Source organism: Tasmannia lanceolata, unplaced genomic scaffold (assembly GCF_043159265.1).
Source record: "Tasmannia lanceolata isolate RefF3 unplaced genomic scaffold, GAP_Taslan_0.1 ptg000019l, whole genome shotgun sequence".
Lineage (NCBI taxonomy): Eukaryota > Viridiplantae > Streptophyta > Magnoliopsida > Canellales > Winteraceae > Tasmannia > Tasmannia lanceolata.
In genome coordinates this window covers 2,832,202-2,860,052 of record NW_027518696.1, presented here as the reverse complement: position 1 = coordinate 2,860,052, position 27,851 = coordinate 2,832,202, and the positions used below count along the sequence as shown (strand labels likewise).

The 27,851-nt window shown below is 37.5% G+C and overlaps 2 protein-coding genes across 9 annotated transcripts; one reads left to right on the top strand and one right to left on the bottom strand.

Moving 5' to 3' along the window:
- LOC143852690 (uncharacterized) lies at positions 1-16,192 on the top strand. 5 transcript variants are annotated; one of them, XM_077362232.1, is made up of 15 exons: positions 1-186; positions 625-705; positions 3,090-3,199; positions 3,350-3,508; positions 6,187-6,249; positions 6,327-6,416; positions 6,640-6,948; positions 7,461-7,558; positions 12,455-12,490; positions 13,662-13,782; positions 13,912-14,148; positions 15,059-15,154; positions 15,272-15,337; positions 15,489-15,527; positions 15,615-16,192. In XM_077362232.1, the coding sequence occupies exons 3-15, from the start codon at positions 3,101-3,103 to the stop codon at positions 15,768-15,770; spliced, it is 1,569 nt and encodes a 522-aa protein (XP_077218347.1). In that variant the 5' UTR covers positions 1-186; positions 625-705; positions 3,090-3,100; the 3' UTR covers positions 15,771-16,192. The 5 variants fall into 5 exon arrangements, with proteins under 5 accessions (XP_077218347.1, XP_077218350.1, XP_077218346.1 ...); XM_077362231.1 differs by having other exon boundaries at positions 2-186; positions 625-685; XM_077362233.1 differs by lacking the exon at positions 1-186 and adding an exon at positions 209-363 and having other exon boundaries at positions 625-685.
- A 2,192-nt stretch (positions 16,193-18,384) lies between these two features.
- Positions 18,385-22,757, bottom strand: LOC143852971 (kinesin-like protein KIN-14U). 4 transcript variants are annotated; one of them, XM_077362654.1, is made up of 12 exons: positions 22,626-22,757; positions 22,127-22,198; positions 21,792-22,043; positions 21,624-21,707; positions 21,372-21,533; positions 21,169-21,275; positions 20,896-21,080; positions 20,355-20,519; positions 20,045-20,263; positions 19,777-19,814; positions 19,550-19,677; positions 18,385-19,454 (listed from the first exon to the last, which is right to left on the bottom strand). In XM_077362654.1, exons 3-12 carry the CDS (start codon positions 21,979-21,981, stop codon positions 18,822-18,824), a joined length of 1,911 nt encoding a protein of 636 aa, XP_077218769.1. In that variant the 5' UTR covers positions 21,982-22,043; positions 22,127-22,198; positions 22,626-22,757; the 3' UTR covers positions 18,385-18,821. The 4 variants fall into 4 exon arrangements, with proteins under 4 accessions (XP_077218769.1, XP_077218771.1, XP_077218770.1 ...); XM_077362656.1 differs by lacking the exon at positions 22,626-22,757 and adding an exon at positions 22,340-22,557; XM_077362655.1 differs by lacking the exon at positions 22,626-22,757 and adding an exon at positions 22,311-22,328.
- Between the last annotated feature and the right edge of the window lie 5,094 nt (positions 22,758-27,851).

Below are 27,851 nucleotides of genomic sequence, written 5' to 3'. Positions count from 1 at the left end.
GGTTTCGTAGTCCGAGGGGGGACTTTCCAATTGAACCTCAAACGGGAAAAGATAGAAAAGGAATTTAATCACCCCTTTCGTCCTCTCCCGTAACAACGAGGCCGAGCACTTGCTGCAATTTGGAGCCTTAGCAGTATCGACTATAGCTTTAAAGTACACGAATTCAATTCTAGCATCTGTTCAAAGGTTAGGGTTCCTACTTCCTGTTTCTAAACCCTAATTTCATATTATCGGACCTTTTTTGGGGGTTTATTTTGCGCATCCTTCGATTTTCTATTAGATTCCTTCTATTTTTCTTGATATAGTTTAAATTTTTGGATCGGTTGCGATTGAACAAAAAATCTCTGATTCACGTTGAAAACTGTGAGGGTTTTGGCTTTAGAAAACCCTATCAGTTGTTTTATTTTTGTTTTTCTTGCTGTTGTTTCAGAATTCTGTTTTAGTTCTTGCTTAGTTGAAATCGTAACCCTAATTTTATGAATCAATTAGGTAATTGGATATTGGTAATCTTTCAATCGTATTCCCGCAAACATGTGAATTCTGAATCTTCTGTTGTTATTCTTATTTTATTTTTTTATCATTCTAAACAAAATATTTATGTTTTTCTTGTTCGTGTTCTTGTAGATTTTTATCCTTTTCATCCAACTTGCTTGAGAGGGGCGATCTTCATCAATTTTATATCTAGGTATTCTTTTCATTATTTTGGTAAGGATGAGTATTTTTATTACTGTATGTAATCTGTATTTTAAAATCAACATAGAAATATGCTTGTGCCTGTATGGAATAAGCATAAAATTGGTATGGACTTGTATTTGCATATTCTGTGTGACTAATGCTGAATTTTTAAACTAACTTCATAGGTTGAAAAGTTTTCTGTGTATTGGAAAATGTGTGGTGAATAAGTTTGGAGCCACTTGTACCTTAGCCATCAGTTAATGATTGCTTTTCAATGTGATTTTTTTTATAACAATGATAAATAATACTTTTAATATAAAAAAGGGATTTTAGGATTGCTCCTTGGGGCAAATACTTTTATGCATACCTCTTCTGGTTGATCCACACTATACTTTCAGCTCTGAGTTTATAGGAAGATTGGTCTAAAATTTCTGAAAAATTAGTTTTTTTATGATTACGTGGATAATAATCCAGCAAAGGAGGATTATTCAGAGCATGCTCAATGTGGGTGGAAAAACTGTTGGATGCTTAGGACACCCCATCTTTAGAGATAAAAAAGGGAAATGCATATAATCAAAGACGAGATGGCTCCACACTGGAAGTGAAGCCAAACCGGCACAAAGATCTCTATGGAAATACAAAAGTGCTACTCGAGTAAATCATGCTCCAATTGAAGCGTGGCTCTATTGATGTCCTCCCTAGCTAGTAGGTCTGATGCGTTGTTGGTGCTCCTCGAAATATATATATAGAGGTGGGTGAATCACTCTACATAAGGTTCTATATTTTCACTATAATATTTGCTAATCGCCAAGGGCATGTAGTTGGTCTTGGAGCGCCCTCATAACTGTGTTGGAAGATCACGAATTTTCCACCCATAGAAGCGCCATCCAACTCCTTGAATGACCTCAGCCCGAAAGCAAAGCACACAGTTCCACTTCATTCGATTTTTGGATACTGATCTGCCCAAAAAACTTAGATAATCTCCTCGAAGGAGTGTTTTTTAAGACTTCCCATATACGGACCTGGTTTGGCTGGGTTGCTTCTAGAGCTATTATCAAAGTTTAACTTGAGAGCACCATGGTGTGGTCATACTTTTCTTGCCGCAATCAGCAAATTAGAGTATTTAAAATCGATATTTCATCGCTTAGAAGTTCCTCCCGTGAGATGCCCTAATGCAGGAGATGTTTTGTCTGTTTGGACAAGGATTCAACAGCTGAGAAGTTTGTTTGAATTTGAAAGTTTGGATTGGGGGAGCTTAAAGAAGACAATAACCTATAATAGAGGCTAAGGCGTTTGTTTGAGGCTATGAAAGGATGGTTGTCTTTCTGCCATGTTTTCTTTCACCCATATCCATCGCGAATGAAATACTATGGCAGATCATAATTGCCAGTGGGGGAAGCAAGTGTGAGAACGGAGGTGAGAACTGAGAAGCGAGGGGTTTATAAAAGAGAAAACTATGGGAACAATAAGCTCTAAAGAAAGTAAAGAGAAATTGTGTGGGAAGCGTCATTGAAAGTCAACATGAAGCATGTAATAAGCGGCCTTATTAGAAGCCAACAAGAAGTGTATAGAAAGAGTAGGATTATTGTCGCTTTGAGTTAGTGTAGGTAAGGATTACAATTAGTAAAGAAGACTTCAGAACTGATCAGAATTACACGTTTTTGGGGTCATTTCACATGCTTTATTCATGCAGATTTAATGTCATTTTTTTTTTTTTGAAAAAATTCCATATAAGTTTCACTTGAAAGTGGAACTTCAATGATGATGAATACAATTTTCACGTCATTGTTATTTGGGCATTCAGTGGGTCAATAAGGGTGGCGGACTCAAATGAGGCGGAAGTTTGAGCCATATATCAAGGAATTTCTTTTCTGCATAATGTAGACATGAATAGGGTGGTGGTCGAAGGGGACTCGCTTAATGTCATAATGTGGTTAAGAGATCCTCATAAGGTATCTTGGAGATTTGCAGCTCTATTTGATGCGATTCAGGACATGATTGGAACCTCCTCGTTATCTTTTAATCATATTAGGCGGTCTGCAAACGGAGAGGCGGACAAGCTCGCTAGAGAGGGAGTTCTCAGGGAGATAGTGGAGTTTTTCGACTTTCTTCCTCCATAATTGTTTCCGCTTTGTATTTTAATTATTTCTATTTCTCTTTTGGTTTATTTGCCCTTTCCTTGTATCCTCTCCGAACTTCCTCGGTCCGCTTTTCTTTTTCAATGAAGTTATCCTTACCGTTCAAAAAAAAAAAACAACAATGTTCACATCATTTATGCTGATAGGATACGTGCACAGAGTTCAAGGAATGTGTAATAATAACTAAAATAATTTTTCTTTTAAGAATAACTAGTTATCATGTCTAAAGATAGTAGTCGAGAGTGATCTTGATGGATGCAATGTTACTTGTGGCAGGCATTTCTGCAATGCACCGTGTGGGAAGTGCAGGGAACACATCCAATTCGTCCCGTCCCCGGAAGGAGAAGCGGTTAACATATGTGCTGAATGATGCCGATGATACAAAGGTTTTCATCTTTTTTCCTTTACCTTTCTTCAGTTCTTGAAATCTGTAGAAAGTCATGGTTTTTACTATCAGATGTATAGTGCACATGTTATTCTGCTTCTGAATGCTGTCTCTCTTTTTTTTAATGGTAGAATGTTGTCTCTGTTTGCAGCATTGTGCAGGCATAAATTGCTTAGCGGTGTTAAAGTCATCAGCCTCCAATGGCTATGATTATCTATTTACTGGAAGCAGAGATGGAACACTGAAGAGGTGGGCCTTGGCTGAAGATGCAGCCACCTGCTCTGCAACATTCGAGTCACATGTTGACTGGGTATTCTCCTTTTTCTATTGTTAATTGCACAGAGGCAGCTAAACTGCCCCTTCTTTTGGAGTTTTAGGAACATCTAATCTGTATTTGGCCAGTGTGTTATGATTCTGTGTTCGAACTTCAAAGATTCCAATTTCTTGAGAAGATCTCACGAATATCTTTTCACAGCTCCAGTGTTAAATTATTCTTGATTGCTATGCCGTGCTTAAGATAGACATTATAACTTGTTATCGCTCTCTTCTATCAGATATTCGTCATTGTTGCTGTGGAGATCATTGTTCTTTGTCTCTCGGGCCTATCCTCCGTCATTATTGATGTGGAGATTGTCAACCTTTGTCCTCTCTTTTGGCTCTACTCTTCATCATGTTCCTATAAGAAGTAATGAGATGGCATACACCATTGTTGAAGATGTTGGGCAGGTAGGGGATGAGCTTCCCCTAACATAGTTCTGGTTGGCGTGGGGATGGGCCTTGATGCCTTTTGTGCTTTTGATTTTTTTTTTTCTTTGGGCGGTTGGCGTGGGGTTGGGTTGGGGCTTGAATAGGTGGTTGTTGGAAATTCTTTGTGTATCGGTCTTGCGGAACCTCTAATAAGTCATAAACGTATTTGAGCAAGTTGTATGCGTGGGGTGTGGAGGCGGGAGCATCATCTTACGTGCTCAAGACTCAAACAAAGAGAATAAAAAAATTGAAGGAGTTTCATGGATTTTTCACTTTTCTATCAATATTGTTTAAGCGTACTGTCTTTTTAATAAATAGGTACTTTATGTTTGATCTTTGGTAAGAGAGCATAAAAGATTTAACGTTTATTCAACAAACATTCTCCAGTTCGATCTTTGTTAAGAGAATCATCTCATCTGCGATCGTCATGTAGAGAAACTTCTACATGCAATGCAATTTACCATGGAATTCAGATTTTCTTACCTTTATTCATGAGTCTCAATTCCGTTCTTGCTTCTTGCGCACGAACAAATCGATCATAATTTCATCCTTGATCATGTTCATAATGATCTTGACCTTGAACATATGCAACTGGAGCACCGTGTCGATGCAAATGGTTGATGTTGGTGCTTCCTCCATCATTTAATTCCCCGTTAGTGGCATAGTTGTAAATTCCGTTCCGTTCAGGCCGGAATTCCGGACGAAACGGGCGGAATGCCCTGTTTTTCCCAGAATTGACTGAAAATGCACAAATTTTTCGAAAAAAATACGGCAATGCCATTATAGCTGTTGGGATTGCTTTTTACCCTTTTACCCTCATTTTATGACCGTTTATGACCATTTTATGGCCGTTGGAAGGGTATTTTTAATGAATATGCCTTTTGGGACACATATTTTGGACTATTTATTAGATTTTTATCATTTTCTATTGATTTTTTATTTTTTGGGATTTTTCTCATATTTTTTAATATTTTTTTATGTAACCGAAAAGTTTCAACCGGAATGACCGAAATCCCACCGAAATTTCATTTCAGTGGCCAAAACGGAATGGCCACCTAAACAGAATTTACAACTATGGTTAGGGGCATATTTCTACCCTTGTTTCCTTTCATTTGCTGAATCCACAACTGACGGGAGTCGATCTAGTATTTGCATCACCCTTTGGAGAATTTGCTCCAATCGATTAATACTTCTATGTGGACTAATACTTTTTTGGTACCGTATAAAACATTACATTTAGTTAATTGAGTTCAAATTTCAATCCATCCTAATAGTAAGGTTTTTATATGGACATAGAACAATACATTTAGTTAACCTATTAAAATTCCCAATATATTATGTGTTATAACCATATTATTATGTAATAGTATTAGCTTTCTAGAATTGATTAAAATATATTAATTAAAAAAAAATTGATTAAAATACATTGCTGAATCCAAGAATCCTTTTTCTTGTCAACGCTCTGTACCCGTGTCGGATTTCATTACGTGTATCCGTACCCATGCAACATAGATCACAAACAGTGCATGGAATAATAGGTTTTTTTTTTTTAACAGTTGGCATGGAATAATAGTTATTGTTTCACATACTAGCTATGATCTCATCACTGTGCTGTGGTTTTTTGGTTAGACTACTTTTTGTATATTGTAGTAGTGTGCTGTTGGATCAATCATAATGGGATGTATGGATTGGATTTTGTGCTTGCTTATATATGATGATCAAAACATTAATCGTTCCAATTCGAATAGATCCCATTAATGGAACATTTCACTGCAGTTCATTTCCAATTTGAGTAGATCCCATTAATGGAACATTCACTGCAGTTCATTTACGAAAACAGGGGTTAGTTATTTGTTTTCTCGTCTATGCTAGGCTTCAGTATTATGGAGGGCAAGTAATTCAATTTGAATCGATGGGTGTCAACAGAGGGGCAGGGCCCTTGCGAATTATCCTTTTTTATATATTAGGTTTTATATCTGTGAGCAGCCATAGGTTTTAGATCTTCCCTTATCCTAGATTGAGACTTTGATGCTCTTAATATTCTTAACCCATTTGTCCCTCTGTTTTGCTGTTGTTGTCTACATTCTCTTGCTGTCCTGAATGTTTTTCTTTTTCATTGAAGCTTGTTTATCTTTGTAACTCCGGAAAATCTTCATGTTAATTTCAGCTCCACATTCAGTTGTGGCAGGCTTCTGCATTAATTAATTATAAGTTATAATAGCAGTGTCGATGGCTGTGCAGGTTAATGATGCTGTCCTTGCAGGTGATACCCTTGTGTCATGTTCTTCAGACACCACTCTCAAGGTTCTTTGACTACAGACAATTTTTTTTGTTTTTAAAATTTATGTTATTCTGCTAGCTGATTTAACCTGTTGTGTCAGACATGGAATTGCTTTTCTGATGGGACTTGTACCAGAACTCTTCGCCAACATACCGACTATGTTACTTGTCTTGCTGCAGCGGATAAAAATGTAATTTCTTTCCCAATCTTTCAGAACTTCTTGAATGAATGGATAAAAGTTTTTTGTTTTATTGCAAAAATGAATTTTATAATTTTATATTTAATGTCAGTTTATTTGATAGTGTATGCTACAGGATAACTCTCTTCAATTCATAATATTCTTGGAAGGATTTTAAATTTTTTTTTTTTTGGATCCTGAATATCTGATCCTTTTATAGTGTCATGCATTTTAGAGCAATATTGTTGCATCTGGTGGCCTTGGTGGGGAGGTTTTCATATGGGACCTTGAAGCAGCCCTTCGTCCAGTTTCCAAGTCAACGGACAGTATGGAAGATGATAGTTCAAATGGAATAGTTGGTTCAGTGAACTCTGGGCTGCCCATTACAGGCCTGCGTACGATTGGTTCAAGCAGTAGCATTTCTCTGCACACAACTCAATCACATGGATACAGCCCAATTGCTGCCAAAGGCCATAAAGAGTCAGTGTATGCATTGGCAATGAATGATAGTGGAACTCTACTTGTTTCTGGTGGAACCGAGAAGGTATATTGTATAGTTTACATTTAGTTTCCTCATTCTTATTATGTTAGCTTTCATATGAATACTTCATTTGGTTATTTAGTGACTTACAAGTTCTTGTACATCATTTGATTATTTAGTGACATACAAGCATGGTTTTAAATTTCGGTTTCGGCTAAAATTTCGGAATTATCCGAAACAGAAATTTTAGACGAAATCCCGAAATTTCGGGTGAAATTCCTTACGGCTAACGAAATTCTGATTTTTTGGGGACGAAATTTCAACCGAAACTGGCGAAATTTTGGTAATTTCGTTTGAAATTCTTTAAAATATATATTATTTTATTACGATTTCGACGAAATTCCTCAAATTACCGAAATTTCGAACGAAATTTGCGGTTCTGGTCCTCACCGAAATCCAAAATTTTGGATTTTAATTTCGGATTTCGGTTGAAATTTAAAACCATGCATATAAATTGTTGTCCCTCATGCTTTCCTTGGACCATCTTTCACCATTCATGTACTTGTTTTCTATAGGTGGTGCGTGTTTGGGATCCAAGAACTGGTTCAAAAAATATGAAACTAAGAGGGCATACTGACAACATTAGGGCTCTGCTTCTGGATTCTACTGGCAGGTTGGTAAGATGGAATACACAGTTACATATGGAATCAAACTCTTTAGCATTCTGGCTGAACTGTATATGTTATATATTCCCCATTTTCATCCTTCCTCCTTAATAAATCTTTAGAATTTTGGCTGAACTGTATATTTTATTTAGTCTCCATTTTCATCCTTCCTCTAAAAGAAGCAGAGAAGGTTACTTTGGCACGAGAATTTAGCTTTGAGCCTCCCAATCAAGCAACAATGGTGTTAAGTTAGTAGGATTCTGATGTTGATAAAACAAATATGCCGGCCATGCCTTCCACTGCCTGGATCCGCGCTTGCCTCTGTATATGTTCGGTCTGCTAATCCTTTTGGGGTTAAGTCCTTTACCAAGTTCTCATGGAGCTTCTAGCTCTTATAGCGTGTGACAGAAATCTGTATGTTGATCGTTTTCATGAATGATGTTCAATAAAAAACATCATCTTTCATGCTAAACATTCAAAATAAGAAAAGAATAATAAGAACTGTAGAAGTTTGATGGGTCCTACATCTATTCATCACTTCCTTTTGGGAATGTTGTCTTTTTGTTGTATTCAATAGGTTTATTGAGGGTTTTAAGGAGTCATATGAACACGAATATGAGTAGGAAGTTTGGATTTTGAGTTTTTCTAAAACTAGCTTTCTTCAGCTATTGAGAACTTTTTCTTTAAGATGTTTCCTGTGGGCCCTGTTAAAGCGTATAGGCAGTGAGTTATTTTGTTCTTGTCTTTTCAAGGTATATTATTTTCTAGAATATTTTAGTGATTTTCCTGTTGATTTTCTGTTAAATTTTTTGTTTGAGTGTAAAAAAATGGGAGAAAAATGGAATCTTGGGTTCGAGTTGAGGAGATATTAATGGAAATAGTTTCTTTCACTGTTTTAGAAGGTTCTTCATCATTTTCATATCATGTTTTTTTTTAGCATTGGTTCCTTGACATCTGTTCTTGGAGGGATAGGAATGCCAAAACTTCTTTGGTGGTTGTTTCCACTTGCATGAGTAGCACACTCTCAAAAATTTAAATTTCTGTTTTGGTCGCCACGGAAACGAAAACGTTTCAGTTTCGGTTGGAAATTTTGGTGGAAATCCTGTAAAATCAAGGGAACTTATTCACATGATAGAATTTGAAGATGAGACTTCAGAAAGTGCTAGAATAAGCACAATACATACTTAGAAATCGTCACACAAGCAAGACAACCACCCATACTGGTTTAAAAACATAATGCTAGATTAACAAAGATACATACTTAGAAATCATCACATCAGCAAGACAACCATACATAATGGTTTGCCATTCAAAAAAAAAAAAACCAATCCATAATGGTTTAAAAGCGTTGAACACCTAGTGACGTGCACTTTAAGGCATGGTTGATTATTTAGTACACACCAAATTTCACATGCAATTCATATAAATATTTATACATAATACATGGACCATATTTTGCATGCAATTCATACATACATACATACATATATACATATATATATATATATATATATATATATATATAGAGAGAGAGAGAGAGAGAGAGAGAGAGAGAGAGAGAGAGAGAGAGAGAGAGAGAGAGAGGAAACTGTTGGTGAGCTAGCTTGCCCAATCACATGGGTCCCACATTTTGGGGAGTGATCCAAACCATTCATTTGCAAGGCCTTATCATAGATAGGGGGTGTACTAAAAATCAGCTCCATAGGATCATCCTAACCCCTCCATTTGTGGAGGACAAAAATGGGGCAGATTTGTGTCTGTATATATATATATATATAAATTATGTAATACGTACTAATATAATATACCACTGTTATGCTTATGATCTTGTTTTATGCATTTTGGTCATTTTGGTTTCGGTGAGGATGTAAATGAAAATATTTCGGTCGTTTCATATCGGTTTCGGTGGAAATTTAAAACCATGCACACTCCTTGGTTTGCTGTCTTTTGTTAATATCTAGGCTATACTGCATATGCTTGCTTTATGTTGCCCATAGCATGTGTTGAACTCATAAAATCAAAATGTGGGACTAATGATTTGTATTGCTTTAGAATCAAATTGGATTTATACAATTGCAAACCAACTGAAAAGAGTAATTTACCACTATCTGTTGACGATTTATGATGAATTTTCCACCCCTCTACGCACTGATTGCGTACATTTTAATGTTGAGTAATAGAGATACCCTTACGTGTCATGTTGCGCTATCCCTGAAATATAAGGATCAGTGATCTTCCCTTTGTTTTTCAAATATGAAGGCCTGCAATTGATAGCACCTTGGTGAACATGTTTACAATGTGCATGATTGGTAGAACAGGTTGAAAACTTTCTTGAATTTTGCCTTTATCATGCTAGAATTTCTGCGTAGAGTAGGTGAAGAGAGGTGGGTGTCTCTGTCTGTAAGATGCCCTCTGATTCATACATTTCGTTGGATGCAGCCAACATCCCTGTAAATTTGTATTCTCTCTTTTTTTTTTTTTTTTGTGATATATAGTATTTCTTTTAATTCCAAAATATCGACAAAGTCCCTAGAAACATAAAAAGTCTTATATTGTAGCATCTTGTTGTAAAATCCATCTTGAACCAAGAAGTACGTAGAGAAAGGTGAGGAAGAGGAAAATAGTGTGGGATTAACAATGGGAGTGTTTCTTATTGATTTGAATATGTTTTGCAATGACTTATGTATTAGTACTAAACATTTACTAGTTCATGAAGGGTTATTATGATACAATTCATGTATTTTGCTTCAAGTTCAAAAATTCGTGTATTTCACTTCTCTACCACCCCCCTCAAGCTCATTGTCACTCTATCATCTCTGTGACATGTAAAATTAATTTTGACTGTGCACTGGGCCGCCCTTTTTCTTGGTGCATGCCCCATTTTGTCGGGGTTCGATGCTGATTTGCATGCCTGTAAAACTAATTTTACATGGATTGCTGCTGTGTCTGATGAAGACTCTAAAGTTCCAACTTGACTTAAATTTGGTTTGGGATCTGGGCGAGTTTCACTCATGACCTTATGGCCTGACTTATCCGCTCATTACTGAGGGTCTTCCCATTAGTTGGCTTTGGATCACATTCTTCTTAGGCCGTTAGTTGGTTTTATATAGAGGTGCAATCCAAGCCGGTTTGAGGCCGCCCTACCAACCCGAGGTAGCATTTGCTTCAGCACTATTCCGAACCAAGCCAATTATCCTGCATTTTTTGTATTTTCAGTTGTTATTTCAACACTACACTGTATAATGACAAAACAGCAATGTTATGGCCCTTCACTACATAGCTAGGGGTAATCTTGGTTCAAATTGGTCTTGTGCACAAGCGCTCTGTAATAATAAAACAACCAATTTCATATTTTCACATCCTATTTCAAAACAGTACCCATGTATAACGACAAAACACTCATTTTCTGGCCCTTCACTACACAACCATTGCAAGGGCAGTCTTGGATCAAGTTGGTCCTACACATATAACTATATATAGAGAGGTAAGGTCCGGATTGCTCTAGGCCTCAACCGTAACTCATCCCGAAATAAAATTGGGTGATTTTCCCAGGCCTAACCCAACCTGAAATTCTGAATTTCCAAACTCAGCCTGATCTGAAATTGGGTTGAAATTGACAGATTCAGGTTGAGTCAGACTGAAGTTGCACGCCTAGTTTTGGATCACGTTTTTCTTTGACCTAATGCACCATAGTATGTTTTGTCTGCTCATTTCCTTTTTTTTATTTGAATGATGGTCTGCTTTTCTTTTTCTCTATTTTATTCGGTTACAGACTTACAGGTAAATTAAGATATTAATCTTATTACACAATATGGTAACATTATTCTAATTTTCGAAGTGTGACCCAATTAGTCATAAAAATAATAAGATGCCAAAAGTTTAATATTTTAAAAATAAAGTAAATTAATCTTATTACACAATATAGTAACATTACAAATTAGAGACTTTTGTAAGTGTATCCCAATTAGCCATAAAAATAATAAGAAGCCAAAAAGTTTAAATTTTTTAAAATAATTTCTAAAATGTCCCTAAATATCGCACCAATCTTTTATTAATGGACACGCCCTTTTAAGCAATTCTAAGATCATGATTGTTAGCCTAAGAAATTCTAGTCTTAGTGTTTCTCATATTTTTAAAAAATTGAAATTTCCCCAAGACTTCAAAAGAAAAGTTTTTGCGCAAACACATTGTGCTATTAAGCTTAACGTGCACATCTTTTAAAAAAATCTTTAGTGTCTAATACTCTAATTTATGTTAAACATAAGTCGTATTCAAGGACTTACTGAATTTTTTTCCCCAAAAGTTCAAACTTGTTGGCTAAATCATGATTATTGATGGTTAATTGGAATATATTTTGCAAATTAAGGATGGGAAATGATATATTCACCCCCTTGTAGTGTAAATGAGAAGTAATAAATACACTAGATGGGGCTGGCCCAGGGAGGAAAAGGGTTGAATATATCACTTCACTTAAGGATTCATACGTAAAAATTCCTAAAAATTCTGCTATACGTGTATTATAAATTGGAAAAGATAGAGCATAATTACCATTACAGATATTCTTATACATAGCACATGATATTATGTTAATATGATCTGCTATGATGTATTGTTTCTTGTAAAGAAAAGCATTGTTTAAAGTAGTTAACACTAATTTTACATTTCATGACTTTACAATTTAATCATTTTGTTCCATTCAAAAAAAAAATTTAATCAGTTTGTGGTTTTGAGACGGACTGAGTCTTCTTGGACTCAATATCATGACCTCTCTGGAGAAAAAAATTTCACCATGGCAATGTTCTCAAATCCCCCCTCTCTCTCTCTCTCTCAGACACACACACACACACACACAATTCTCTTAATTCGTTGGAGCTAAACTGTAGTTTCTCAATTTTGGCTTGCAGGTTTTGCTTGTCAGGATCTTCTGATTCTATGATACGGTAATATTTCCATCATGTTTATTCCTTTAATGAGAGTAAATACTCTAGCTCTTGTTAGATTTGTGACTGCTGTGTTTCATTTACCTTAATACTGTATCCAAATGGTTTTATTGGGAATTCGCTCTAGCTGCTTACGTACTATCTAATAGAAGATGTTTTTTGTAACTTGCTAGCCATTACAGGAATAGAAAAGCATATGTTCTCAATTGTATTTACTTCCAAGTTAAATTTATTGTCATGATTAAAAATTGCCATTCAAAAAAATGTCATGATTCAAATATAGTAGTTTGAGTGATAGGAAGAATGTTAGATATTTGACCTATTTTCAACTTAAATAGATACTTATTGTGTATTTGTTGCTTAACTTTGCTAATGGTTTGCTACCGAATACCTTTTTGTGCTTGAAATTATTTAATCATGAATGGTTTATTCATCAACCCTGCCAAAGCGTTGGTTTGTTGAATATGGATATTCAAATTATAGCTATTTTGTTTGGGTTTCATAAAAGCCCAAGTATAAGGTTACATCGGAGATGGAGCATCAGCTGCTATGTGCATCAGAAACAGCTGAAGTGAAGCCGGAGGAAGCTTGATTTGTCACTTTAATACTCAACAGTAGTTAAACTGCATTTCATTGCGCAACTTGTAATCATCATGGATTTAATCCCAAATCTCGGGCATAGAACTGCAAATGCGCTTTGCTGTCTGTCTCATCTGGAAAGCAGGTTACTAGTCTGAAGATAATGGAGCTGAAAATACCAGCATAAATTTGAATTGCTGGATTGACTACATCTCATTGAAGTGTCAAGCCTGGGAAATGTTGATTCTGAAGTAAACCTAATTCACACAATAACATCATGTGGGGGACCTTTATGACCACTTAATTTATTGTTGATTTCCTTCCCTTTCTGTTCATTTATTTGCGTTTAGCAGGTTTTCCATTTGCTAGGCACAATTTTTCTGGAGGATTGAACTAAACTTATTCTAGTTGAAATGTGATTAAAAATCAGGGAGGGTTGACATGGAATCTCACCTATCAGGCATCAAAACATGCGTGCATGGAATCTAATATTATAATTTTTTGGTCATGCTTCATATTATGTCATTGATATTGGAATTTTTCCACTGTCATTGTCTTGACAAGGATCCTTCGTTGTCTTCTTCCTTGGTAGTCTATGGGATCTCGGTCAGCAGCGATGCGTGCATTCCTATGCTGTGCATACAGACTCTGTGTGGGCACTTGCCAGCACTCCTACATTCAGCCATGTTTATAGCGGTGGAAGGGATCTCTCTGTAAGTAATATAGTCTGATAACTTTTAATGCAACTTTTCCTTGGATTTTCTATTTGATAGCAACATTTTTGTTGCATTACATTGTCTCATAATTGTTTTTTCTCTTCATGTTTCTGGATGTTGTCTCAGTTATACCTAACAGACTTGGCAACCAGAGAAAGCCTTTTACTTTGCACAAAGGAGCACCCTATCTTACAACTAGCCTTGCAAGATGACAGCATATGGGTTGCAACAACAGATTCTTCTTTACATAGGTGGCCAGCTGAAGGGCGTAATCCACAGAAGGTTTTTCAAAGAGGTGGTTCATTCTTGGCCGGCAATTTGTCCTTTACAAGGGCAAGGGCTTGCTTAGAAGGATCTACTCCTGTAAGCAATCCTTACTCGTTCCTGTATTAGTCACGATTAATCCGTATCTTTTTTCTTGGTATGATACCTGATACTTACTGTTTCTTGTTTCAAAATAAACTTGACGCACATTTAATTTTCTTCTATCAATAACTGTCAGGTCCCTTATAGAATTTTTCTCTTGGTATGATACCAGATACTTTCCGTTTCTTGTTTCAAAATAAGGGTTCGGGTTGGAAAAAAGGCTTCCTCGGGTTGGGTCAGGTTGAACCTCATCGGGTTGGAACTTGGGTCGGGTCGAGTAAATGGTTGCTCGGGTCGGGTTTGGGTTGGCCTCAACCCGACCCGAGGTCCACCCCTAACGCACCATTTAGTTTTCTTCTATCAATGATGAGATTTCTTCAAAATAAACTTGACGTTCAAGATGAGACAGCATGATGATGTCAGCATTGCCTTATCAAAAGAACAATTTGCTCCCATTTTTTTTTCTTCCTTCCGCTTCTTGTAGTTCATCTAAAAGGATGGCACCCACTTTCTATACCATAGAGCAAGGAACAAGGGAGAAGCCGAGAAGGTGCCTGGAGCAGCTGTGCAAGGTCTTGGTCGAGATTGTTTCCTTGTAAAACCTTTCAATGTCTTTCTCTGTCAGAGATTACACAGTGTTCAGTATACGTGTTGGATTTTGTTGGTGAATGCATTAAATTTTTTTCTACTCTTCTGTGCAATCTTTACCTTTTGGGTTGTAGATTTGCAGTTTGATTTTTATTCTAGAAAACTTCTGAATTATTCTGCCAATTGCAATTTTCTGTCTTTATGGACGACAGGTTTCTTAGTGCGGGCGTACTTTAGAAGGCTTTCCTTAGTTATGTTGATGCTTCGTATTACCATCTTCTAGCATGCTAAATGATTGGGTGTTTTAACTTTTCTGCAGGTTCCTGTGTATACGGAACCATCATTTACAATTCCTGGAACTCCTGGAATTGTGCAACATGAAATCTTGAATAATAGAAGGCAGGTCCTGACTAAGGTGATTGTGATGTTTGCCCTTTCATTTCATTTACATAATTTTTTTTGACACCAATATGTATTTCTGATGCTTTTGGATACTTATCACGGTGAATAACTTTGTATTTCTCTTTGATAGGATGCTGCGGGCTCAGTAAAGCTATGGGAGATCACAAGGGGCATTGTGGTTGAGGACTATGGCAAGGTGTTCCCTTTGATCCATTTGTTAATCAGATTGATATTCTTGTTAGCCCGTACACTTACTGGAGCAAGAGAAAGAATTGAAATGATAATGCTGAAATCTTTCATCTGGTGCTAATGTTCTAAATATCTGTGTTGCAATGACTCTCACGCAGGTTTCCTTCGAAGAAAAGAAGGAAGAGCTATTTGAAATGGTATTGATATTTTGATTTTCTACAAATTTCTATGATAAAGTTTGTTTTATGACGAGTACGAGGACCTTTACCTTTTCACTGGTCCAGGTAAGTATCCCAGCGTGGTTCACTATGGATACTAGGCTTGGGAGTTTGTCTGTACATTTGGACACACCACAATGCTTTTCAGCAGAGATGTATGCAGTTGACTTGAACATTTTAGAGGCTTCAGAAGATCTCAAGGTATGTACTTGGTATTATTGAAGATTCAAGAGCACACATTGTAGGGACCTTTTTTGCTCTTTTAGTAGGTGCAGTGGATAGACTTGGAACATTTTTTTGGTTTTGGAGCAGATGGATAGACTGGGAACATTTATCTACCACATTTAAATATGTTCAGAAAAATGATCTCTCTCATATCCTCTGATGTATCAGCAGTTAGTAGCTGAGTTCAGTCGGACTTGTTAATTTGATTGTCTTGCTACTTTGTTTATGATGGCACTTTGTAGGTTATTGACACACTGGTATCTGTAGGATATGTTCTTTTAGGGTCATTGGCCATTATCTTTGGTTTTTCGTTGCTAAATTCTTACAGACACTACAATAGTGCCGCCGTCCTTGTACTTATTGATTTATGGAAGGATATTTCGGAAAACATAAACTTGAAATCAGGCTTCCATGTTTATGTAGCTGTTAGAACTGTGGACAATTCTTGCAAAATTTATACTGGTTTTTACTTTTCTCTTAATGCTATTCTATAAAACAGCCAAAGGACAATGATATCTATGATTTTTTCAACTGAAGAACAAATCCAACCATGGATTGAAAAGGTTTAATTGAAGAAGGAAAAGTCCATTGTACTGGAAGTCTGAACAATAGGATCTTGGCTGCTGTGTCCAAGAAACCAATAGACTTATGTCCAGGTATTGCCCACCATTTCATTCCAACCAAAAAGAAAGCTGCATCTGGGGTTTTAACCAAGATGAATATGTTACGTGCCTAATCAGCCGTAACGGAAATAAACAAAAAGAAAATAGAAATGAGGTGAAAGAGGTTGATTCGAGGCAACTGGACCTCCTAATGGCTCAAATTGAGAGGAACCATGACTCTCCTACAAAGTTTCCTTTGCTGTAGATTTCTTTTCTACTTCTCCTTTCATTCAATTACAACTAAATAAATACAAGTAAAAGAGAATGCCACATCACAAGTCCATCTACCCACTTACAACTTACAAGACACATCACCAATAACAAACCCCATAACTCTAAAACACATAGCCACTACATAATAACTAGATAATAACTAACCCAATATACAAGATTAACTTGCACATATCATTCCACCCCCCTTACAGACAACCTTGCCGTCAAGGTTGAATTGTTGAGAAAATACTTATAATCCACCAGGGTCCCAAATCATAATGGCCGCCATCATTTGAATCCCTCCTTCAAAATCCATTGCGAACGAAGATGGAAAGAAATGCAATTTGTCGTGGAGGCACATTGAAACGACAGATTGATCGAAAAACTTGGTATAGTGTTCAACTAAAGTATATTCGTCCCCATCAATTCTCGCATTTTTCTCCATTTGAAAATCAACATTTTCAAGATTCTGTTTTTCTTCGTCGTTGCACATTTCCTCTTTCACCGTGCTGATTTTTTTCAAACCTTCCACAAATCTTCGTTGTCCTTCAATCATTTTTCAAAACCAATGCTTTAATTTCCTGTAGATCTTCACGTACGGATTCCCAAAACTCCGACGACGCAGCCATGGTGCAAGATCGACGGCTCTGATATGAGTTTGTTACATGCCTAATTGGCCATAACGGAAATAAACAAGAAAAAAATAGAACTGAGGCAAAAGAGGTTGCTCAAATTGAGAGGAACCATGACTCTCCTACAAAGTTTCCTTTGCTGTAGAATTCTTTTCTTCTCCTTTCATTCAATTACAACTAAATAAATACAAGTAAAAGAGAATGCCACATCACAATTCCATCTACCCACTTACAAGACACATCACCAATAACTAACCCCATAACTCTAAAACACATAGCCATTACATAATAACTAGATAATAACTAACCCAATATACAAGATTAACTTGCACGTATCAGAATACCTCTAAGAAGAAAGATAATTGTTTTCATTTTCAGAGAGAAAAGTTTCCACCTTAAAAGCCTAGCCTTCCACAGCTAACGATGTGAAAGTAGTGAAAAGAGGTTTCCTTTCCACCACTTTACAGCCAATGAAGCAGGGCCTATGGGAGACTAGCCAATGCATGGATCACCAAAAATCACTCCAATGAATATGCAATAATGGTAGCCATCATCCACGGATTTTCCGATCAACCCTCTAATATTCAGTCCCTCTATAGATCGGAGGGTTAGGATCAACCTATGTAAATGATTTTTGAGGCACAACCTATTTAGGCTATGGCCCATCTAATGAACGGTTTTAATCATCCCATGGTGCGGACCATACCGTACTTTTTAATAAAGTGACGAGTGCGATCATCAAAATACGGTAGTGGTGATATCATTTCCCTTCTCAATTATCTGTTCTTTTCTGATAATTCCATAGCATATCTTGCACAGGCCAAGATGTCAGCAGAGTGGGTCAGTGATACAACTTAGATCTATGCGATATTTAATAGTTACCAACGACTCATATTATTTGCCCATCTCACAGATATTCAAAATACATACAACTCTTCTTACAACAAACAAGAACACTCTTGCCAGCTACTGGGAAGAGTAAACCAAAATATCTATACCAAGAGATAAGTTATAAGTAGATCTCGGCTTCGAATTTGGTAATTTCCTGAGGCAATCACAAGAAATGATAATAATATAAAAGCAAACACAATAACAAACTTGAAAAAACCCAGAACAACCATTGCTTAGATGGTATGACTTGCCTAGTATACACCCTCAAGCTTACAACATGAATAGATTTTACAAGATCTGAAAACATATGCGTAAATTAAGCCAATTCAACTGAGGCAATTACAAGAAATGAAGGTGAATGATTAGCTAACGCGTTACAAATAACAACATTAAAAAACACATTAACAAACTTTAAAAAACACCACAACCATTGCTTAGACTGTACGACTTCTTTAGTATACACCCTTAAGCTTACAACATGAATAGATTTTACAAGAGCTGAAAACATATGCGTAAATTAAGCCAATTCATCTGACACCAACCATCACCAGTATAATACCCACCACTGCCCTACATGGAAATAAAAGTTAATCTCACCTCTTTCTGATATGCCAGATACTTTGCAATAGTTTTTGACTTCACTGGCATTCTTAAATCAGATCCGACATTCTTCGTCTGTGATGACATGATGTAGCTTTCAAATTTGGATAAGTTGTGGAGACCCTCTTGTTTTGGGGTATTGAGGATGACCTTGAATCCAAGGGGTTGCATTTGGGACTTTCTGTATGACTACAATTTGGTTCTCCATGCCTAGATTTCTCTGTGTCACCTACCACTGGCTTGTTCTTTGAGCTTCGCAAATTTGATTTCAAATAATGATCAGAATAACTAAGGGATTGAGATCCAAATAATTCAACTGAAATTCTATTCCCTGTTCTCAATGTTCTTACTCTTCCACTGATTTCTCCCTCTAAGCTTTGCCTTTGGCGACTGCATTTTGTGGATGCCATGAAGCGAGGCAGAGAACTAGAACCAGTTTTACGAGTCACCTTTTGTGCAGTACGTGGGCTTTCTGTAACTTCTCCACGAACTATTTGGAGGCTTTTGGGGGATTCTTTCAGATCATCGATAAGTTGATAAGTCATTGAGAAAACTTTCTTCTTTTCCTGCAACACATACTCAGCCGTCTGTATATCATTCCTGACTTTTTGGAGTTCCTCTTCGGCATCTCTCATCTCTTGATCAAGTTCGGCAATCCTCCTTTCCCTTTGCTTCTTCAAGTCCTGGAAAAACTTAAATATGAGTGTGAAGATTGAAAATCTAGGGGTTAAAACAACAACTACGAAAATATGTGTAAGAAAATTAGAGAGTGGATTGCCTCCGAAGGTTCTCTACTTGACTCTATTGCTCTTGCTCTTTCAGCAAAGTTCAAAGAACATATTGTCTCTCCGACATCATCATCACTCGGACTGATATGCACAAGCATCAAAGCCTTTGAACCATCACCTAAATCAATTTCAGCACTAACATGTATAAGTCATAGTTGCATCGTAGGAAAAAAATTACTGGAAAGAATACAATTAATTTCAAATTGCAGCACTCTACCAAGAGAATCTCTCAGAATTTGAGTCAGCTTGCTGTTCCTGCAAATAGAGAAACAAAAATAAAGTGAGATTTGATGATAATCCGACCACTAGGAAACAAGAAACTAAGGCCCTGTTCGTTTGAGATTATGACAACCGATGGTGAGCCCCCAAACCGATTATTAGACTCAAAATTAATGTAAGTTTGAGTCCAATTAGCTCACCATCGGTTATCATAATCCCAAACGAACAGGGCTTAAGTGAAAACCCAACATCAACTGAGGATATGCCTGTAAGGAACATGATTACGCTTTCGTTTTAATGCTGCGATAACATCACCAAGAGCTGAGAGGGATAGGTTTATGGCTTTCCCTTCATCCATTGTCTGTCCAGTAGCTCCAGTTTTCAGCAGGCGTTCACTGCCTCCAAGGTCGACCATCCACAATTTGCTAGGTTCTGCTTTACTTTCCTCCATATTCCCCGATTTGCCAATGGTGATTCTAGTTAAGCTAAATACATTGAACTAAGCAAATAAAAGAATTATCAAACCAAATTAATTAACAAGAATGAAACAAAAACAGGAGCAGCTCAAGAACCCACCAATGGGATCTGCTAGAGGCCTCATTAACATTTGTCCATGACGTTGAACGTGCCCTCCTCCCTTTAGCATACCACTTATTTGCTTGTGCAAAATTGGTGACCAACACTTCAGTGAGTCTTTCAATTTCCACGGAGCCATTAGAACTTGTTTGAATATTCAGTGCGCTGTAGAACCAGAGAAGAATAACCAATCTATCAAAAGGGCTAGAAAACTATGAATTGAAATTATAACTTTATCAGAATGGGAAAAACATAAACTTGGAAACAACCAATTACTCCAGAAGCTTAAGCTGTTGGAGATGACGTTATTTAATCTTTTATACTTTAACACTCCCCCTCGCGTGTGGGCCCTCTTTTTAGTGTTGGCCTCCATGTGTCACATGTGGCCCCTGTTTTGAGTTGGCCATTACATTGGATTTTTAATATCAAGGAGTTTCGAACCCAGCACCTTTGCTCTGATACCATGTGAAATAACCAATTACTCCAAAAGCTTAAGCTGTTGGAGATGGCGTTATTTAATCTTTTATACTTTAACATGTACCGTTTAGGGGTAGACGCCGCCATTCTGGCCGGAGGCTTTTGGGCCAGTAGATCCCTCAGACTGCCCATGTAAACCTCCAACATGCTAATTGAGAAAGTAAGAGAAACAGAGTTATCCTGAGAGGCTTGGCGGAATAGCTCTTCGATTGCTAGAGGAACAATTCCTGGCTCATCGCTTGTCCCTTCCTAAAGAAAGAATTTGAGAACCAGTTAAGAATGCTAAAGAAAGTAAAAGCAAGAATAAGAAACTGAGAACCAATTTCTAGTTACAGACCATAGTAAATGTCTTGCCAGTTCCAGTCTGGCCATATGAGAAAATGCAGATATTATGCCCATCAAGCGCAGATCTAAGAATTGGTTCGACTTCAATGAAAACATCTTCTGCAAAGTTTTCAAGCATTGGGATCTTTTATCTTACCGAAAAAAAAACAAGAAACACAGTCAAAATAGATTTCATTTAGTGTTGGATAAACTTACCTTGTGTTGCCTCAGGAGGAAATACTTTATCCAAACTGAACTCCTTCCTAGTTCCAACAGATCTAACGATAATTTTTTCCGATTCAGTTGAAATTGTTCGATGAATTTTTCTTCTACCAGTCGATAGAAAAGGTCTAACTCTACAAAAAACTCTTATACTACCTGGAAACAAAAATAATTTCATTTTGGATACACAACAGATCTAACTAAATTTCTTTAAAAAAATGGGATAGACTGAGTCAGATCCATTACCTTTGATGTCAAATATCTTATTAAGCGTTTCTCTCCGTTTTTCAACCAATGATTTCTGCTTCGACCGCAATTCTCCAATTTCTCCTACAAGATCAAATAAGATTCAAGAGTGAGACACAATGTTTTGAAGTAAGTTCACATATAATTGAATTTGGATAGAAATGTTGCCTTGGAGATTCAAGATCACTAGTTCAAATCCTTTCTTTTCATGCTCAGGAACCACATTCACATCGGTATAAACAGCTGGGGCAGGCGATGGCTCAGGCAATTCGGAAACACAAGGCAACCCATAAAATGAATCTGGGTTCAACCCTAAATTAGATTCCAAGGACTCTCCTGATAAGGGTTCTTCAAACATCTTCAGAAAAACCCACAAAAACCCACAAAAAATCCTGAATGGCTAAAAGCTCTCCCCTTTCCCTACAAAAACAATGAATCCCTTCAATTTGAAAAGGTCTAAATGAACAGTGTAAATGTAAAATAAAAAGGGTCTCCAAAGTCACCATTTGCAAAAGATCCACAATGTTCTGAGTTTTGACTTTATCAAACCAAATGTATAAAGAACCTTGAATACCCTGTAATCCAGAGGGGAGGGGAAAAATCAAAACCCTAGAACAATATATTACAGTCTAGAAACGGTAAAGCATAAGGGAGAGGATAAAAATAGAAGATAAAACAACATTTTACAAGGAATAGAGATAGAGAGAAAGGTGTGCTATCTATCTATGATAAATTGATTTGATGCTTTATTGTTTCCATACAAGAAAACATTACAATCTGGACAAGTACTAGGACAACTGTTTAAGTGTTTAGAAACAAGATAGATTCTAAAACCCTAAAAAAAGAACCCTATGATGAAGTTCAGCTAGAAAATTCAGCTGCACGAAACCCTAGGAATTAATAATCTACCACTCTACCAGACCCAGTTAATGATTCTTTAATACATGTTAGGTGAAAACGGGAAAATTTAGAGATTAATAAAAGAAGAAAAAAAAACAGTACCTTGCTTCAGATCTATGCCCTCTACCAATACCCTTCTATTGAAAAAGGGGCTTCTTCAGAGAGGAGTTTGAGGGGTAAAAATGGAATAAGAAAAAGATATTTTTTTTGGAAAGCTTTCACTCCAATACTACTGAATTTCAGAGAGAGAGAGAGAGAGTGGCGTTAACGGCAACCTTACGATGCAATAATGGCGTGGAGTTTCGAGCCGTTGGATTTAAAATGCAAGGAGAATTCCAGGCGTTGGATTTAAAATTCAAAATATAAACGGATCTCTGCAGGGGTGGAAAGTTCCAAAAGCGAAGGCGCCATTTTCACCGACTTTCCGACACATCGAGGAATACCTGTAAAGTGGGCGAGAGTGACGCTAGTGCTCCTGACTAAATTTTTTAGGTGGTCCCCACACCCCGCTCCCACTTTGGAGGGTGGGGTCCATCTGAATTTGTAGTCCCACTCGAACACTGCAGTCTGCACCTAGCTTCATAATTAGTGGAATGATTCAAGAGAGGGTTCTCAGTTCTCACCTAAGATTGGTACGAGGAAGTTTACTTGGGCCCACCCAATGACATCGGCATGATTAGATTAAGGGATGATGATCAAGTTGGTCAATCGAACGGCTGGGATTGTTAGAAGTTGAGGAACATTCAAATTAGTACAGACACAAAATGGGGCCCACCGTATGAGCTACGCCACATCGTTGTAAACTTGTAATAAGGTAAGACAGTAAGACACCCCACTAATAGGGGAAGGTGATTTATTCTCCCCTCTTTCTTCTCCAGGCCACTCACCTCTGGTGTATTTTCAGTTTTTTCACTACTCTTTAATCTTTATACACTGTGAGGGGGTGTCCCGGGAAGAAAAGGGGAAGAGGAGAATCTATCATTCTACCCGTAATACATGGGGTTCCATTTTGGAAGAAATTTTCAACGGCTAAAAAAGCAACCCACTTGAATATTCCTACTACCCAATAGTGAGTTGTGGTGTAAGCTCCATCACACAATTCCCCATTTCACTTTTCCTTCACTTTGTAGGAATGGCTGAGGATTAGTCTCGCAAAGGGAAATAGTTTTTGTCAACTATTAATAAGCAAGCCATGTTTTTGTGGCAACAAGACTACGTGATGGAAGCCCATATTTCTCTTTAGGAAAAATTACCAATGGGGGACATCAAAATACGAGAATTGCCAACCGGGGACACACTTTTGAAAAATCATTAGAGAGGGACAAAAGTGCGTCCCCTGTTGGCAATTCTCGTATTTTGATGTCCCCCATTGGCAGTTTTTCCTTCTCTTTATTTGAGTAGGCATAAGCACAACAGGTGGGGCCTTTAATTCATTATTTGTCCTTTAAACGATTGAATAAAATACCCAAAAAAAACAAAAAACGGCTCTCATTTTGTAGTCCGTCCAACCAGATAAGTTAACTGGTCCATCAACTAGAAATAGAGTGGGGGCCATGCTGTTGGGTGATCCAAAACTTTAATTTGATCCTATGGAGATGATTTCCTGTTACACCTTATTTATGTGAGGGCCTATCAAATGAATGGTTTGGATCACCCAACAACATGGACCTGTTGTGTTTCTCGTCGTCGGAATAGATAATTTACTAGTCCGACAGACTAGAAACATTTTTTTTCCAAAAAAACAATAATTTATATGTATCATGAACAAACCAATGGAAGGGTTGGGCCTGTAGCTCAATGGTTAAGACTTTGTATCTCAACCTTCTCAACCTTGAGGTTGAAACCCAGCTTACCTACCCAAAAAAACAAAAAGAACAAATCAAAGGCTTGGAATCTCTGACTGGTGAAAATTTTGGTGTGGCACATCCATAGCAAAGTCTAGCGGATGAATGGTTTGTGTTAAATTTTGAAGAGAAGATTTTCTATTATTCTTAGATGCATTACAATCAAGCCCAATGAATGTTTATATAGAGAACACTTAAGAAGATAAACATAAAAAGAGATATGACATGATTTGGGGAGATAATTCCAATCTAATCCTGTTACTTAATCTAGCCTTCTTCCTTAATCTACCACCTAATCAAATCAATCTAAAATCTAACCCAATCAATCTAAAATCCACCCCAATCAATCTACGATTTGATTTTATTCTCTAATATGCCCCCTCAAACGTATATGGATTGGAAATCGATATACGTTTGATTACAATAGATATCCCCAAAAAGAAATGTAAATTTTTTTGATGCACACTGTTACGATTGATGTCCACCTGTTGTTGATATTGCTGAAGATGAATTGCCGCATGTTGTTGAAGAATGTGTAGCATGAAAGATGAGGCGCACAGAGCCTCAAAGAACTGAATTGGGCTCAAGCCGGAATGGGCGAGTCTTTAGGCCGGTTTTGAATACCGAACCTTCTGGAAATTGGTCACAATGGACCAATGCCTCGATAGGCAAAAGGATGCCTCGATGGGGCAAGACATCATAGGTCGGCAAGTACCGATACTCATGGAAATTGACTCTCTCAGGCACGAACCTCAAGGAATTGAGGCCCCTCAACTGAGTAGAGTGACTATTTCAGGCACGCACCTCGAAGAAATGCACCTCAACTGAAATAGAAAATCAAAGATTAAAATAGAAGTTGAAAGATAAAGAGAATGAAAATGAAGAGAAGATAAAGAGAAGCGACAACTAGCGGCTTTTGATAGCAAATAGCAATTGTAGAACAAAAATGACATTGACAATTGTTCCGACGGAAGGAAAATGATAAGGCAGATATCAAGTATTGGGGGTGATTTCACTTTGAACAAGAGGAAGGGGTGTGCAAATATCACATTGGGGATGCACCCTTTTTTTTGCATAAGACGAGTTGGGCAGCATCAAAAGATAAACCTTCTTCAACTTTTGATCTTCTTCTTGTTTCAGCGTGAGTGGAGGAAGCAAAAATAAAATGGCAGAGAATAGGAAAAGAGGGATACGTTGGATGAAGGCACGACGAGGAAAAAAAAAGAAAAAAAAGGAGCAAGATCTGAGCAAAGGGGATCAATGTTGGTCCGGACGGACGACCGGCCGTCCGCCTGAGAACGGAAGCACTTGAGGAGAGGTCAAGCCAAGGTCGTTGGCTCTGATACCATGTTAACTTACCAACTTCTCCAAAAGCTTAAGCTATTGACGGGCAAGTGGGACCGACCACTTGTGCCACGTGTTTGCCAAGTGGGCTACACGTGCGGAGGAGTGTTAAAATATAAAAGATAAATAATTGCTTTCTCCAACAGCTTAAGCTTTTGGAGAAGTTGGTAAGTTAACAGTTTGGATCATTGAATAAGTGGGCCTATATGTATGTGGAGCGCTTTCGCTCAATGATCCAACCATTTAACTATTAGGCTTCATTGGATGATTCCAACCCTCCAACGGATGTTAAATGGACAGAGAAAAAACAAAAAAATAGAAGCGATCTATATTAATGGCCACAAATTGGAGGGTTGAAATAGCCCGATGGGAGTGGATGTTGATGCATGGCCCATCCGTAACAATGCATTAAAATGGGCAATTGCGGAGGAGAAGTGTTCAGTAGCTCCTCAACACTTCTCCTCCTAATTTCAGAGCAGGTGGAAACAAAATTGCTTGTACCATTTACACTGTGGGCTCTACCACATTTGGGTAATGTACAAAAAAGATGGGATGATCTAGACAGTCCAATCCATGGCTTTCAATAAAAGGATCAAAAGATACTTCTTGGGCCCCACTTCATGCTCTTATGCTTATCAGACCTGTTGATCCAAACATCAACCATAAGTCTGGCCAAAATCTATTGAGAAGACCTTGATCAAATGATCTAGGTCCTTCATCCATCAAGCCTGGTTTAGGGCCCCACCGAGAAAAGATAACTTATGGATGGAGTGTAAATGTGTGTTTGGTATGGGACCAAGGCCATGTGGGGTCACCTCATGATCATTGGACTTGATTTACATACATGTCCCTGGGCCCAAAAATTGTTTAAATTACCTTTTAACTATGGGCGATGATTTTTTTCGCACCCCCTGTGGGATTAATCGCTCCCCTGTTAATGTGATTTTGACTTCAAAAGCACAATTCACGTTACAAGGGGTGCGTATCATCCTATAGGGGGTGTGAAAAAATCATCTTCCTTTAATTATTGATCCTGAAAGTGACTTTCAGCAACGTCTTTAGAAAGAAAGTGGCTTGTGAAGTTGTGAAAGGTGGGAAAAGGACGGTAGTTGCTTTTAGATTTTCTTTCTCGCTCACAGCTTGTGCTTGATCCTTCATCCTCAAGGGACCTTTTAAGCTTTTCATGAGGAGCATGACTAGTGGCCTAGTGCGACCCCCTCATTTTATTATTGCACGAACTTCTTGATCCATCGGGGGAGCACTGTGGGGCCCATTCTGCAAGTGATGCGACTTATGAGAAACTTCCGAACATACCCAATTTCCCAAGTGGTCTATCGTTTGAGTTAAAGATCCACATCTTGCCTTCATTAAGCATATAAAATTTAAGGGTAAAAATAAAACCCCAGAAGCAAAAATATCAAATACAAGAAGTGAAAATGGTTAATAACAACAAGAAGGCTAGAATAAATTCATGAGAAGTTAGAGCAAATAAACTTTATCAATGCACCCCAGGTATTCCCCTCAATAACAAAGCTTTATACCCTTCTCTCTGTTTGTATCTTTCTGAGAGAGAAAATTCTTCTCTCCTTGTACAACACCAAACATATAAAAGAAAAAAGTTCCAGATCATAGCCTTTCTCTCCCAACCCGCAAAACCAGATTCCCCACCTTATTCAATTCATTTATTTCATACATTTGGTTGATTCTTCTATGCTATATTTTACACCATTAATTCTAGACATATTTGTAGGGAATTTAATCGCCAGTAGAAGTAGGGGAAGAGCTGAAGAGAGGGGAGACATGAGGAGATAAGAGAGGTAAGAAGCGACCGCGATGAAAATCACACCTGTTTTAGCATTGACAACTTGTGTGTCTTTATTTATATCGGGGACTCTAAGGTCACTGCGAGCTAGAGTTCGCTCATTTCAGAAACTTTAAACTAACACATTCTTTTATTAGAGTTCTTCCAAAGAAGCATGTCAGACTAAGCTGTGATTCATCAAATCCATCAAAAGCCGCATGAATCCTTTCCCACTAAACCCCCCTTAAACAAGCTCACAAACTTGCACAAACTTGTCCATTTATCTAAGAGACAAACAGAGAGATGTGTAAAGCTATTATGCGGAAGCCATTTTGAGGC

What these genes read in the sequence shown, in the direction of transcription:
- LOC143852690 (XM_077362235.1), top strand. Translation starts at nt 3,101, where the DNA reads ATGCACCGTGTGGGAAGTGCAGGGAACACATCCAATTCGTCCCGTCCC. An exon ending in CTTCTGGATTCTACTGGCAG is followed by an intron (nt 7,559 to 12,454) that starts GTTGGTAAGATG and finishes TTTGGCTTGCAG; the next exon opens with GTTTTGCTTGTCAGGATCTT. An exon ending in TGGTTGAGGACTATGGCAAG is followed by an intron (nt 15,338 to 15,488) that starts GTGTTCCCTTTG and finishes ACTCTCACGCAG; the next exon opens with GTTTCCTTCGAAGAAAAGAA.
- LOC143852971 (XM_077362654.1), bottom strand. Translation starts at nt 21,981, where the DNA reads ATGTTTGAAGAACCCTTATCAGGAGAGTCCTTGGAATCTAATTTAGGG. An exon ending in GCGGCGTCTACCCCTAAACG is followed by an intron (nt 20,520 to 20,895) that starts GTACATGTTAAA and finishes CTGGTTCTACAG; the next exon opens with CGCACTGAATATTCAAACAA. An exon ending in CAAGTAGAGAACCTTCGGAG is followed by an intron (nt 19,455 to 19,549) that starts GCAATCCACTCT and finishes AAGTTTTTCCAG; the next exon opens with GACTTGAAGAAGCAAAGGGA.